The 12,104-nt window shown below is 33.7% G+C and overlaps 1 protein-coding gene across 1 annotated transcript; it reads right to left on the bottom strand.

The window, feature by feature from the left end:
• Positions 1-445: 445 nt before the first annotated feature.
• On the bottom strand, positions 446-11,759 carry LOC132759029 (uncharacterized). Its single transcript, XM_060750754.1, has 4 exons — positions 11,558-11,759; positions 9,671-10,178; positions 7,334-7,507; positions 446-6,062 (listed from the first exon to the last, which is right to left on the bottom strand). Exons 2-4 carry the CDS (start codon positions 10,167-10,169, stop codon positions 5,884-5,886), a joined length of 852 nt encoding a protein of 283 aa, XP_060606737.1. The 5' UTR covers positions 10,170-10,178; positions 11,558-11,759; the 3' UTR covers positions 446-5,883.
• Positions 11,760-12,104: the final 345 nt, after the last annotated feature.

Here is a 12,104-nt window from a genome sequence, read left to right as displayed (position 1 = left end):
AGTTTGGGAGTTTTTGAATTAAAATGGCGTCTAAAGATAAAATTTCATCACAGGCTCGTACATTTATAAGGAAGTACATGATCAGTACATGTCTTGCAAAACGAAAAAAAAAATCTAAGTAAAGTATTTGCAAAGTAATTTTCTGTAATTTTAAACCGTTGCAACGTTTTTATACTTTACTTAAGTTATAAACACACCAATTAACTGGTTGCAAGTAAATCAGTAGGTTGCGAATACAATAATTCTGCCCTTGGTAAGTTTTTTTATCCTGCAATCGATTGCTGCATGATATATCATAGAAAATTATGTCTATAAAAAGAGACAAAAAGAACATATCTTTATCCATACTCTCAGTGCCAAAAATGGCGGATGGACCCTCATTAAGCACACAAACACACACATGCACGCACGCACGCAGTAAATTGGAACAGTTTGTTTAGGAAGCCGCTTTGTAAGCACCATATCTGGGGTTAAAACGAAGTATTGCTAACAATGTAACACAGTCCTCATTTACTTTCCAAGGCCATTGTTACTTCAGGCAATACAATATAAGTATCTATGAAATAAAATGTATACCGGAAAGAAATTCATTGCTTTCTCCCCTTTAATTTTCGAGAGGCATATTAGTGATTTTGTAGCACAACCAATATTGAAAAATAGGTGCAACCGATTTTTTAAAACACAACTTAAAATATATTCTCCAAAGTATGAATTGTCCGTTAACTTCTTGAAACATAAAGAATAAAATAAAACTTTGACCTAAGGCAGCTCTGATAAAATTATCATCACTGTAAACCATATATAATTGAACCCGAATTATAAATGCATAATCAGATATAAAAACAGCACATAATAATCTTATCAAAATACATTCGTTTAAATACTTTATTTCACAAATCTTAGAATTGTACGTATAATATTAAACCAATAGAACTACAACACACATTTATTTCATACATTTGTTTCTATTCTATTTCGAACATTTTTATAAAGCACATATCTTAAGAAAACATTATTAATTTCTAACATACAAAATGCAAATGGGGTAACAGAAACAATATCTAAGTTATTTCAGAACATTACATATAGAAGAGGTGCCCGACTTATTTTTCAACAAAAACTTCTTTTCAACAACAAGAAAACTTCAACCACTTCTTAGCATTGATTGTATTAAATGTTCAATAGGCCACTCATGGCAGTTATACACCATCCTACAACGTTTTCTCAATTTTTAGTTTTTCCTGATAAAGTTTGCACCGCTCGACCTTAAGTGCCTTTTTGAGACAGACAAGCGTTTTTATTTGCCGCTTCTGCAAACGACGTTTAAGCATACCCAAGAAACCAAAGTCCAATTATGTACTCTTCAGGGGTTACAAAGTTAATTTGACAGTCTTTGAGAAAAGATAGCGTTTTTAGACGTGTGGCTACACGCAATGTCCTGGTGGAATGCCATGGCTTTTTCCATGCTCCCACCACTCTCAGGAAAAAGTCTTCTGTCTTGCGCCCTGTAATGTTTTTGTTTGGGGTCTCCTGGTCTCCTTGCCGCTGGTTCTAGTTGTTGGGTCTTGTGGGGGTTGCGTTCATTGAACGCCGCCTTTCCTTGTCGATCCTGTTTATCATATATTATCTCCAACAAAGGCTTTAGCACTTTGTTGATATAGTACTCAGAGGTCACCTTTTTTCCTTTATCGATGATTCGAATATCTGTTTTCCCTCTAGAAGAAACATCAGCATATGTCACGAAGCCGCTGGCAAAAACATCTTGTTTGACAAACTTCAGTGTTCCACCAAGATATTTCCCCTTTCTGATATAACATACCTTTCTTCGCCCATACTTCGCCTAAGTAAATCATAGCCTCATCCGAAGTGACAAAGTTTTTCCATTGGTTGTATTTCAGTTTCAGATAAAGTTTCGAAGAGCTGGCGCACGTCAGGTGGTACCGCCATAGGTCATTTTGTATCTTTCCCCTACTGAGAAGTGACATTGCATTGCAACCCCGTTTGGTAGCGAATAGAAAGAAATGTTATTACTCAAAGATTTAAAATCCTTTTGAATACTTCTGTTGCTGTGGTTGGTCTTCAAAAGTCATTAAATTATAGCCTCCAACTTGTCACTAATTTATTATCTACCATATTCACAATTGAGCTAAACTACATTTATCCAAATGGATAATACACAAAAGCCACAATAAACTCGTGCATGTGTTTTACAGTGCACATATTTCTTCTGTTGAAAAATAAGTTAAGCACCTCTTGTTCGTCCAAAATTAATTACGAGTAAACATTATTTCAATAATACTATTTTTGATATCATTACCATTAGCTAGAACGGACGGGTTAAAAAAACTCTATAACATAGTATGCATCAATACAGGTCTCATTTTTAAAGTTGTAAATTATTTTCTTTTTTTGTCACATGTGTTAACAAGGCCACAATTCGGAAATCCGGCAAGATAATTTATTGATTAGAATTATCCTTAACAACGGTAACACTGACAATTCTTTCAAACGAAAATCTTGCTTATCTGATACTCTTGTTTTTTTATAGAGTGAGTTTAGAAATAACACCTAGCAGAAATGTCGTAACAACGAAAACAACCTTAAACGCTAATTTATAAACTCGATTAACTTTTTAAATGCTTTAATAATGTAAATTGCTTTTTATATACATAATAATAACGAAGCAAACGGGAGATAGATATTGTTTTTAGTACAAGATAAATGTCTTTAAATGCATAAATATACATGAACAAGATAAAGCACATAAACGTTTTATTGTTACGTAGATTTATATGTTGCACAGAATATGTAAGTTTAAAAGTAAAAAAATAAAACAACAATAATACCAAGTAAAAAATATAAATCACTAAATATAAAATTGACATGCAATGCAATATACTATCAATGAAATAAAGAGAACAGTTCTAAATATACAGATTACGAAAGAAGCTTCAATACAAACTTAACTAGAAACCTGCATGAAATACAAATAGTACACTAAAGAAGAGAAAAAGAGATCAATTTAATTTCTTCTACAACTTGGACTTAAATATTTCAACAACAAAAAAACAACTCTAACAACGTTAAAACAAAATTAAAAGAATTAACGGGAAAATTATACATGAAAATAAATGTTTTAGAAATAGTAATATATTGTTCGTCCACGACAAGATTGCATCGTAAATATAAAAAAAAGAAACTAAAAAGACACGTATAAAACCAAATACCATGATATGTAGCTAAGTATTTGTTAGTGTTCACCTGTGTTGTTCTACAGAAATTAGAAACTTCGACGAGAGCGATAGCGACAGGAGAATGTTTCTAATTTCTGTAGTACAGCTACGGATGAATACTAGTTTAAACATATTTTATTGCATTAAATACATGTTTACAGACATATCATACAAATAATGATTATATATCAAAATGCAAATGGGTTGGGCAACAAGTTCTTGCAACATTAGATTAAGCCCGTCCCTGAAATTAATATAACAGAAGAAAATACTTTAAGGCAACAATGATTACTTTTAACATGCATATAAACTTTAAAATATATATGAATGTGATGAATACTAACACACTTAATGTCAAGTATTTATTTGGCTTCATTAATATTCACTTTATTACGTCACTACCTGTCAATATTTTCGAAGGCGGTTATATAAAAGCACTATGACACAGTTTCGACTTTTGTTCTTCTATGAGAATTAACAAACAAAATTTTTAAGAAATACAGCGTTTTAAGTGGATGACAAATAAAGCTGGGCACTATTTAACTATATCTCTCTCTTCATGTGTTATGATATTACAAATATTTTGAGTAGATCAATGATGTAATCCATCTTCTAAAATCTATACAGTCACAACTATAGTAAATAGATATCAACCACGTGACAATTCTTATCTCAAAGGGATACAAATATTGCTGTCAGGCAATTAAAAAAAAGATGGACCGAAATAAAATGTCTGGCAAAAATTGAAATTACTTTACAACGCCGCCTTTCCTTCTTTTCATTGAACGCCGCCTTTCCTTGACGATCTTCTTTATCATATTTTAAAAGAATATAACTGCTTGAAAACATACATACCGTATTTCATAATATAATTTCAGTATATACTTTTAAAGGGACTCCACTGAGGTTAAAAATTCTAAAAAACATAACATTTCAATTCCTTACACCAATGAGCTTGGGCACTTTAAACAGAAATAAATGCAAAGATAGTTAAGGAATATACTTTGAAAAAAATTAAAAATCGTATGTTTATGCTTTTCTTAGCCCGATTTGAGTGAAATGCGTTTAAACGCTTTTCATTTTAGGTCATTTTTTTACAATTTGAATAATTATTCTGGAAAGACGAAGTGCGCGAATGATCTGAAATTTTGCACATAGATTAGAGTTTTATACCTTAATCAAATGGTACATTTTTCTGCAAAAATTATTTTCTGTCCCATCATGTCAAAAAACCTCGGTGGAGTCCCTTTAATGCCTAACTTTCTCATTGATTAACTCATGACTGAAATTTGGGTTCAAAATAATCCTCAGCAGGTTACATATTGATCTTATTCATTTTAAAATATATTCATTTTATTCGTAATTATCGTTTCTGTATTTTTTTGGAATGGCAAACATAATAAGAGGGCCATGATGGCCCTGAGGTCGCATCTGTATATAGGCCCCCACAGCGGGGCCAGTTTAAACCCCAGGACTTTCATTTGAACAAACTTAGAACACCCATTAGAAGATGTTTCATGCTAAACATCTAAGCTGTAGCTCATTGGGTTTTTTAAAAGAAGATTTTTAAAGTTTTTATTATACACATATAGTTAGAAACAATGACACCCCTGGGGCGGGACCAGTTTTGACCCCAGGGCTTTTATTTGAACAAACTTTGTAGACACACACTAGAAGATGTTTCTTGCTTAATATCTAAACCCTAGCTATTTGGGTTTTTTCAAAGAAGATTTTTTAAGTTTTCGATATACACATGTAAGGAAAATCAATGACCCCCCGGGGCGGGGCCAATTTTGACCCCAGGGCTTTTATTTTAACAAACTTGGTAGACACCCATTAGAACATGTTTCATGCTAAATATCTTAGCTCTAGCTCTTTGAGTTCTTTAAAAGAAGGCTTTTTAAGTTTTTACTATATGCATATAGGGAAAATCAATGACCCCCTGGGGCGGGGTCAATTTTGACCCCAGGGCTTTTATTTGAACAAATTGGTAGACACTCATTAGAACATGTTTCATGCAAAATATCATAGCTCTAGCTCTTTGGGTTCTTTAAAAGAAGATTTTTAAAGTTTTTACAATATGCAAATAGGGAAAATCAATGACCTCCTGGGGCGGGGCCAATTTTGACCCCATGGCTTTTATTTGAACAAACTTGGTAGACACTCACTAGAAGATGTTTTATGCCAAATATCTAAGCTCTAGCTCTTTTGGTTCTTTAAAAGATGATATTTAAAGTTTTCATCCTGCATGGAATAAATTCTTTGAACAATTTTTAAAGGTGACCACCAAAGGAACATTCCTGGGAAGTTTGGATGAAATTGGCTTAGTGGTTTATGAGGAGATGTCATTCAAAGTGAAAGTTTACGGACGGACAGACGGACGCCGGACGGACGGACGGACGCCGGACGAAAAGCGATCACAAAAGCTCATCCTGTCACTTTGTGACAGGTAAGCTAAAAAACTATTGGCAATTTACATTTTCGCTTTCTTTTGAGTCAATGTAAAAGTAAACACTTAGAAGTTTAAGGAATGCTGTTTTAGTTACTAGAAATCTTTTTCTTCTAGTTGATCACTGTGAAAAGAAGTTTTACTAAAATAGTATCTTTGTTACAATAGATCTTCAATGAAGTTTATTGTACTGGATAATAACTAGGCACCAAAATTACTACAACATAATACTTGTACAAGCTCCGCCACGAAGACCACGCCCAGGAAACATCCTCCAAATACGGCAAACAACAGCCCGAATGCTGTGCCAAGTTCCACAGCAGGTCCAAATTCACCAAGAACCGCAACAAATATGAACACGCCAATGAAAATAAGAACGACTGTAAATAGAAATGTAAGTGTTAAGCAAACTATACATTAAATCTATAAATACAATTTGAACACTGTGAATATGATAATAAATAAATCTGGAAAGTTGGTGACATGATCATTTCAACAATTGAAGTATTTGTGCATGACATTGCACGTGAATATCCAATTTCCTTACCAAGAGATAATAATCTGATCAGTTCTATGGAGTCACTAAGTACAAAAAAAGACATTCCTCTGCAATTGCTTGGAAAGTACAAAACGGTTGCAAAGTACAAAATAGTCTGCAGTAAGTATTCCTTAAAAGAGCGCAGGAATACGAACGCCTTGCGTCATTGTCTTATTGCCAAATGCGACAAGAATATAGCACAGAACGCGTCTGGAAAATTATTAACAGGAGATCACAGCTAACAATATTCACACCAAAGGACTAACCGATTAACTGCATCCCTGCCTGATTATATTGGCTTTCATTGATTTTGGTTCTGTCGGTTTTTACTTTAATGGATTATAAGGTTACATGTTCATACTACAAGGTGTAAGAATGAGGATATATAATGTAGATACTAAGTGCCCTTATCATAGGTGCAACACAATCAGTCGTTCAAAACTACAATTTTCATTGTATTAAGGTCAATTTTTGTGCCGTCTTCCTACATAGTAGCCTGGATAACGTCTCGGTCGTCTGTATGACTGTCCTACCGCGGCAAAACTTGTGCGGTCTTATCCTCAAAAACCTAAAGTTCATCCAAAATTTTAGGAATGGTCAGTACCAAGTTTTTTGTGCATATCATTGACAATACCCAATTTAATGATTTTTGTCAGAGTTATGGCCCTTTAATGATTTTTATTTTCCAACTTTTCTTTTCTTCAACTTATGAAATTTGAATGATGATCGACGATTGATGGGTACCTCGATCACTTGCGCATATTTAAACGTTTTTTCCAAGGTTGAATGAATTTTGGCTGACTTATGGTCCTTTAATTAAAAAGGCGCTTTTTTTGCCTATTATTGATGAGTAATTCGTATATTCTCATCATTACAAAAAACACTCAAATATCGATACAGTTGATTTACATATCCATCACCCCTAAATAAACCTGCTAAATTGGCCATCATTGGCTCTTATAATATATAAAACATAACTTTTCTTCACATGCATTCTGAATTTCTGGAAGCAATTTTAGGATCAAAACATAAAGCATGTTTTTCTTTATCTTCTACTGAATATTTGTGTTAAATCTATGTATTTAATTAATTTTACATGCAAAGTATACCCACTGGCTAGAATTGTCAGAAGTATCAGAAAGATCCACATCCATTTGCTATGACCATTACTTGTGCCCTTTACAACCTTTTTCCTAAGGTCATACCATGCATAGAGCAATGCGAACGATATCAGTAAAGCCATTGTGTACAGTGCTTGAATCTGAACAAACTTGGAAAAGCCAAAAACTGAAACAAAATATCATAGAATATTTGTGTTAAGATTCATAAGAAAAATAAATCTAATAAATCTAGTAAAGTTAGATATATAAATTTAAATATTTTTACTAGTAACTAGGTTATTGTCAGGTTTAATTATATACTCATAAATGAAATATTGATGAAATAAAATGCGTATTTTATTTTCCGTATTTTCACTGTAAAACTGTATTTTCATTGCAGTGAAACACAATTTCCTTATTTTCACTGGTGTCTTGCCTGACAACTTTCTTCTAAATTCAGATAATAAACAAAACAAAAGGGGAAATCTTTCAAATTGTACTGTCAGTAATGTAAAAAAAGAAAAAATGTATATAATAAATAGAAAATTTAAGTTTTATTCTATAAATACAGGATTCATTTTCATCTTATAATGTGAAAATTATCATATTCCATGAAACATTTATTTTTATAGAACTCAATGAAAATAAATCCTGTGTTTAAAGAAACAAGAGGGCCATGATGGCCCTGAGGTCGCTCACCTGTATATAGTCCCCCCAACCCCCCCCCAATGTTGCAGGGTCAATTTAACCCAAGCTATTTGCACAAACTTGGTAGACACCCATAAGAAAATGTTTCATGCTAAACATCTAAGCTCTAGCTCATTGGGCTTTTAAAAAGATTTTTTTAAGTTTTTACTATATACATATAGTTAAAAACAATGACACCCCTGGGGCCGGGCCAGTTTTGACCCCAGGGCTTTTATTTGAACAAACTTTGTAGACACTTACTAGAAGATGATTCATGCTTAATATCTTAACTCTAGCTATTTGGTTTTTTTCAAAGAAGATTTTAAGTTTTTGCTATACACATATAAAGAAAATCAATGACCCCCGGGGCGGGGCCAATTTTAACCCCAGGGCTTTTATTTGAACAAACTTTGTAGACACTCACTAAAAGGTGTTTCATGCTTAATATCTTAACTCTAGCTATTTGGGTTTTTTCAAAGAAGATTTTTTAAGTTTTTGCTATACACATATAAGGAAAATCAATGACCCCCTAGGCGGTGCCAATTTTGACCCCAGGGCTTTTATTTGAACAAACTTGGTAGACACATATTAGAACATATTTGATGCTAAATATCTTAGCCATAGCTCTTTGAGTTCTTTAAAAGAAGATTTTTAAGTTTTAACTATATGCATATAGGGAAAATCAATGACCCCCGGGGCGGGGCCAATTTTGACCCCAGGGCTTTTATTTGAACAAACTTGGTAGACACCTATTAGAACATGTTTCATGCTAAATATCTTAGCTCTAACTCTTTTGGTTCTTTTAAAGAAGATTTTTTAAAGTTTTTACTATATGCATATAGGGAAAATCAATGACCCCCCGGGGCGGGGCCAATTTTGACCCCCCGGGGCGGGGCCAATTTTGACCCCAGGGCTTTTATTTGAACAAACTTGGTAGACATCCATTAGAACATGTTTCATGCTAAATATCTTAGCTCTAGCTCTTTGGGTTCTTTAAAAGAAGTCTTTTAAGTTTTAACTATATGCATATAGGGAAAATCAATGACCCCCCGGGACGGGGCCAATTTTGACCCCCAGGGCTTTTATTTGAACAAACTTGGTAGACATCCATTAGAACATGTTTCATGCCAAATATCTTAGCTCTAGCTCTTTGGGTTCTTTAAAAGAAGATTTTTTAAGTTTTTACTATATGCATATAGGGAAAATCAATGACCCCCCAGGGCGGGGCCAATTTTGATCCCAGGGCTTTTATTTGAACAAACTTGGTAGACACTCACTAGAAGATGTTTCATGCCAAATATCTAAGCTCTAGCTCTTATGGTTTTTTAAAAGAAGATATTTAAAGTTTTTTCTTTCGGTTGCCATGGCAACCAGAGTTCTGCATGGAATTAAATTCTTTGAACAATTTTTAAAGGTGACCACCAAAGGAACATTCCTGTGAAGTTTGGATGAAATTGGCCAAGTGGTTTATGAGGAGATGTCATTTAAAGTAAAAGTTTACGGACGGACGACGGACGACGGATGGAGGGACGCCGGACGAAAAGCGATCACAAAAGCTCACCCTGTCACTTTGTGACAGGTGAGCTAAAAACTTATCCTATATATTCCTGGTCCTCTTTATTTTCTTCTGAAATAAACCAGATTATAAAACATTTCCACTCACCCAGAGCTACTCCATGAAACATGAATTTGTCACCACCCTCATTTTTCAGCTCAGCTATTTCTAGCTTTTCGTAACTGGTAACTTCGTCTGCGTAGATGCCATTTATAGATCTGTACGTCATAGTCTCGCATTCAATGTTGGTTCCATCATGCGGGTAACACTGAATGACATACCAGAGTGCATAATCCTGGTATACATCTTGTATATGCTGAGTTCTCCCAGACCAACTGCTATATGTTAATTTATGCTCAGCTGTTACTGTCAACCAACCAGGGGCGACAAATCCAACCAGCAACAGAAGGACACCTACAAAGTTACACCAAAATAATACATTAACTTTTTGAACTTCACCCTGTTGAACCGTCGGGGTGAACTTCACAACATCTTCTGTCGGTGATTCTTGATTTTCGTTAGTTACCATCTCGTGAGTTTCTTCGGGATTTTGCTCTGCTGGTAAAGGTGGATACACGAATTTATCGGCAGCCCCTTTGTCCTCCATTTTTCAATTCTGAAAACGAAGAATTAATGCATTTAACAAAAAAATAAATAAATAAAAAATAGCTACTCTTTCATGTACGGTACTAGAAATAGAAACAATAAATAAATAAATAAACTTAAACGATTTTCATCTTCCAGTCTAACAAGTTACTGCATTAATTAGGTTATTACATTACAAGAGTTATTGCGAGAAGTCAGTTCTGCTACATAGGCCCAAGGTATTTTTTCACCGACTATGAACTTGTCGTATTACGGAAAGAGAACTCACAGATGTTTTACATTTTAATAGTGCCTGTACAAGTCAAGTACCAAATTCGAACTCCCCCCACTAGACTGGGCGTTGAGACTACTATTTAAAATGACAGCTTGTAATAATGACAACTTATAATGCATATACATGCACGCGTTTAGAGTTACATGTAGAACTCTCATTAATCATTTTTGACATATTATCACCACCCAGTCCAGTTTGCATGTATATCGTAATATAATATATATAAATCAATGTCATATTTTACAGTTCACATTATGAAATAAACACATGCACTTATACTAAAATCTTTGTTGTCATTCTTTTGAATTATATAAAATGTATGACTAAGTAACTTAAAATGCAATATGCAACAAACTACAGTTATAATAAATGCGATAAGTTTTAGATTGCTGTTAGGTTTGCATGTAATAAACCAGTTTATAATCATGTAATGATAACCCACAGTTTTATAATTTTACCCTTAAGTGAACAAACATTATGCGCCCGATTACAAGAAAATATAATACAATTAACAAAATTTGACCATTCTACCCGTACATCGCCTGTCCTCAGCCAATCAAAATGGAGAATTAAATACCACATGATAACAAAATGGACGACAAAAGACCTCAAAAGGGGCGCCTACGGGACACGCCTTCTGCCATTTTTTTGTCGGGTTACCTTTAAATACTTTTTTTCGTGTTCGAAGCTCGAAAACGAGGTAAACAACATAATTATGGTTTCCTTAAAAAGAAGAAACTGCTCTAGTTTTCAGGAAGGATTCTATTTCACAAAAAAATATAAATATTTTTCGAATACCCGGCTGAACGGCGATTGCATTTTTGAAAATTACACGTTTAGCTATATATCCTATACAATAAGTAGTAGATGCTTATGGTATAAAACGTTAAGAAATTATGACTTAACAGCAATCCGACAAAAATTCATACCTACTGAGGCGTTATATAGGAAATTATTTCAATTAGAATGACTAGACAGTTAATGTTATTTTCAATAATGAGTTTGTTTGAATCAGCGCCAAACGTACTTACATATTACATGTTTATGCCAGAGCGTGAGTCACTTGCTTTCTAAATAGCTCTATGATGCCTGTTTTAACTGCAAAAGAATCTTACCTGTATAGCCCAGTCTTTTACATGTATTTATTTCTTATGGAAGTGAAAACAAAAACAACAACAGCTACTAATAACCTTCACTATTTTCGCTACGAATGCAATTTAAAACAAGTAGGTCGACACTAATTATCCATTACAAATGGCGTGTACTGAGCTACGGATTGTAATCCAGTCTTGAAAGTGAGCGGATAAAAACCAATACAGACTGCAGTAAATCATAAGCAGCGTATTTTCCATCGAAGAGAATTCACTGGCAATTCACTTAAAATTTAGTGTTGCACGAAATAATGAAAATGTGGTGCCCTATTAATTACATAAATTGATGTCCTGACGCTAGCAGGAATATGTATATGATGTTGTTATATAGTTTGTATTCGTGTGGTATAAAACAAAACACAGTTAGATATAAAGATTAAATATACTTGTTTAAGATTGGTTTATCTATCTTTTTGTATTATTTATAGATATGAAAATGTATACTGAGTTTGGCAACCTGAAAATGTACATTCTGTTACACCCTCGAATTTTCATTTCTATTTAGCTTCGC

Source organism: Ruditapes philippinarum, unplaced genomic scaffold, assembly GCF_026571515.1.
Source record: "Ruditapes philippinarum isolate M1 unplaced genomic scaffold, ASM2657151v2 ctg5982_1_1_1_1, whole genome shotgun sequence".
Lineage (NCBI taxonomy): Eukaryota > Metazoa > Mollusca > Bivalvia > Venerida > Veneridae > Ruditapes > Ruditapes philippinarum.
Note: the sequence above shows the minus strand (reverse complement) of the source record. Positions and strands in the feature narration are given on the sequence as shown.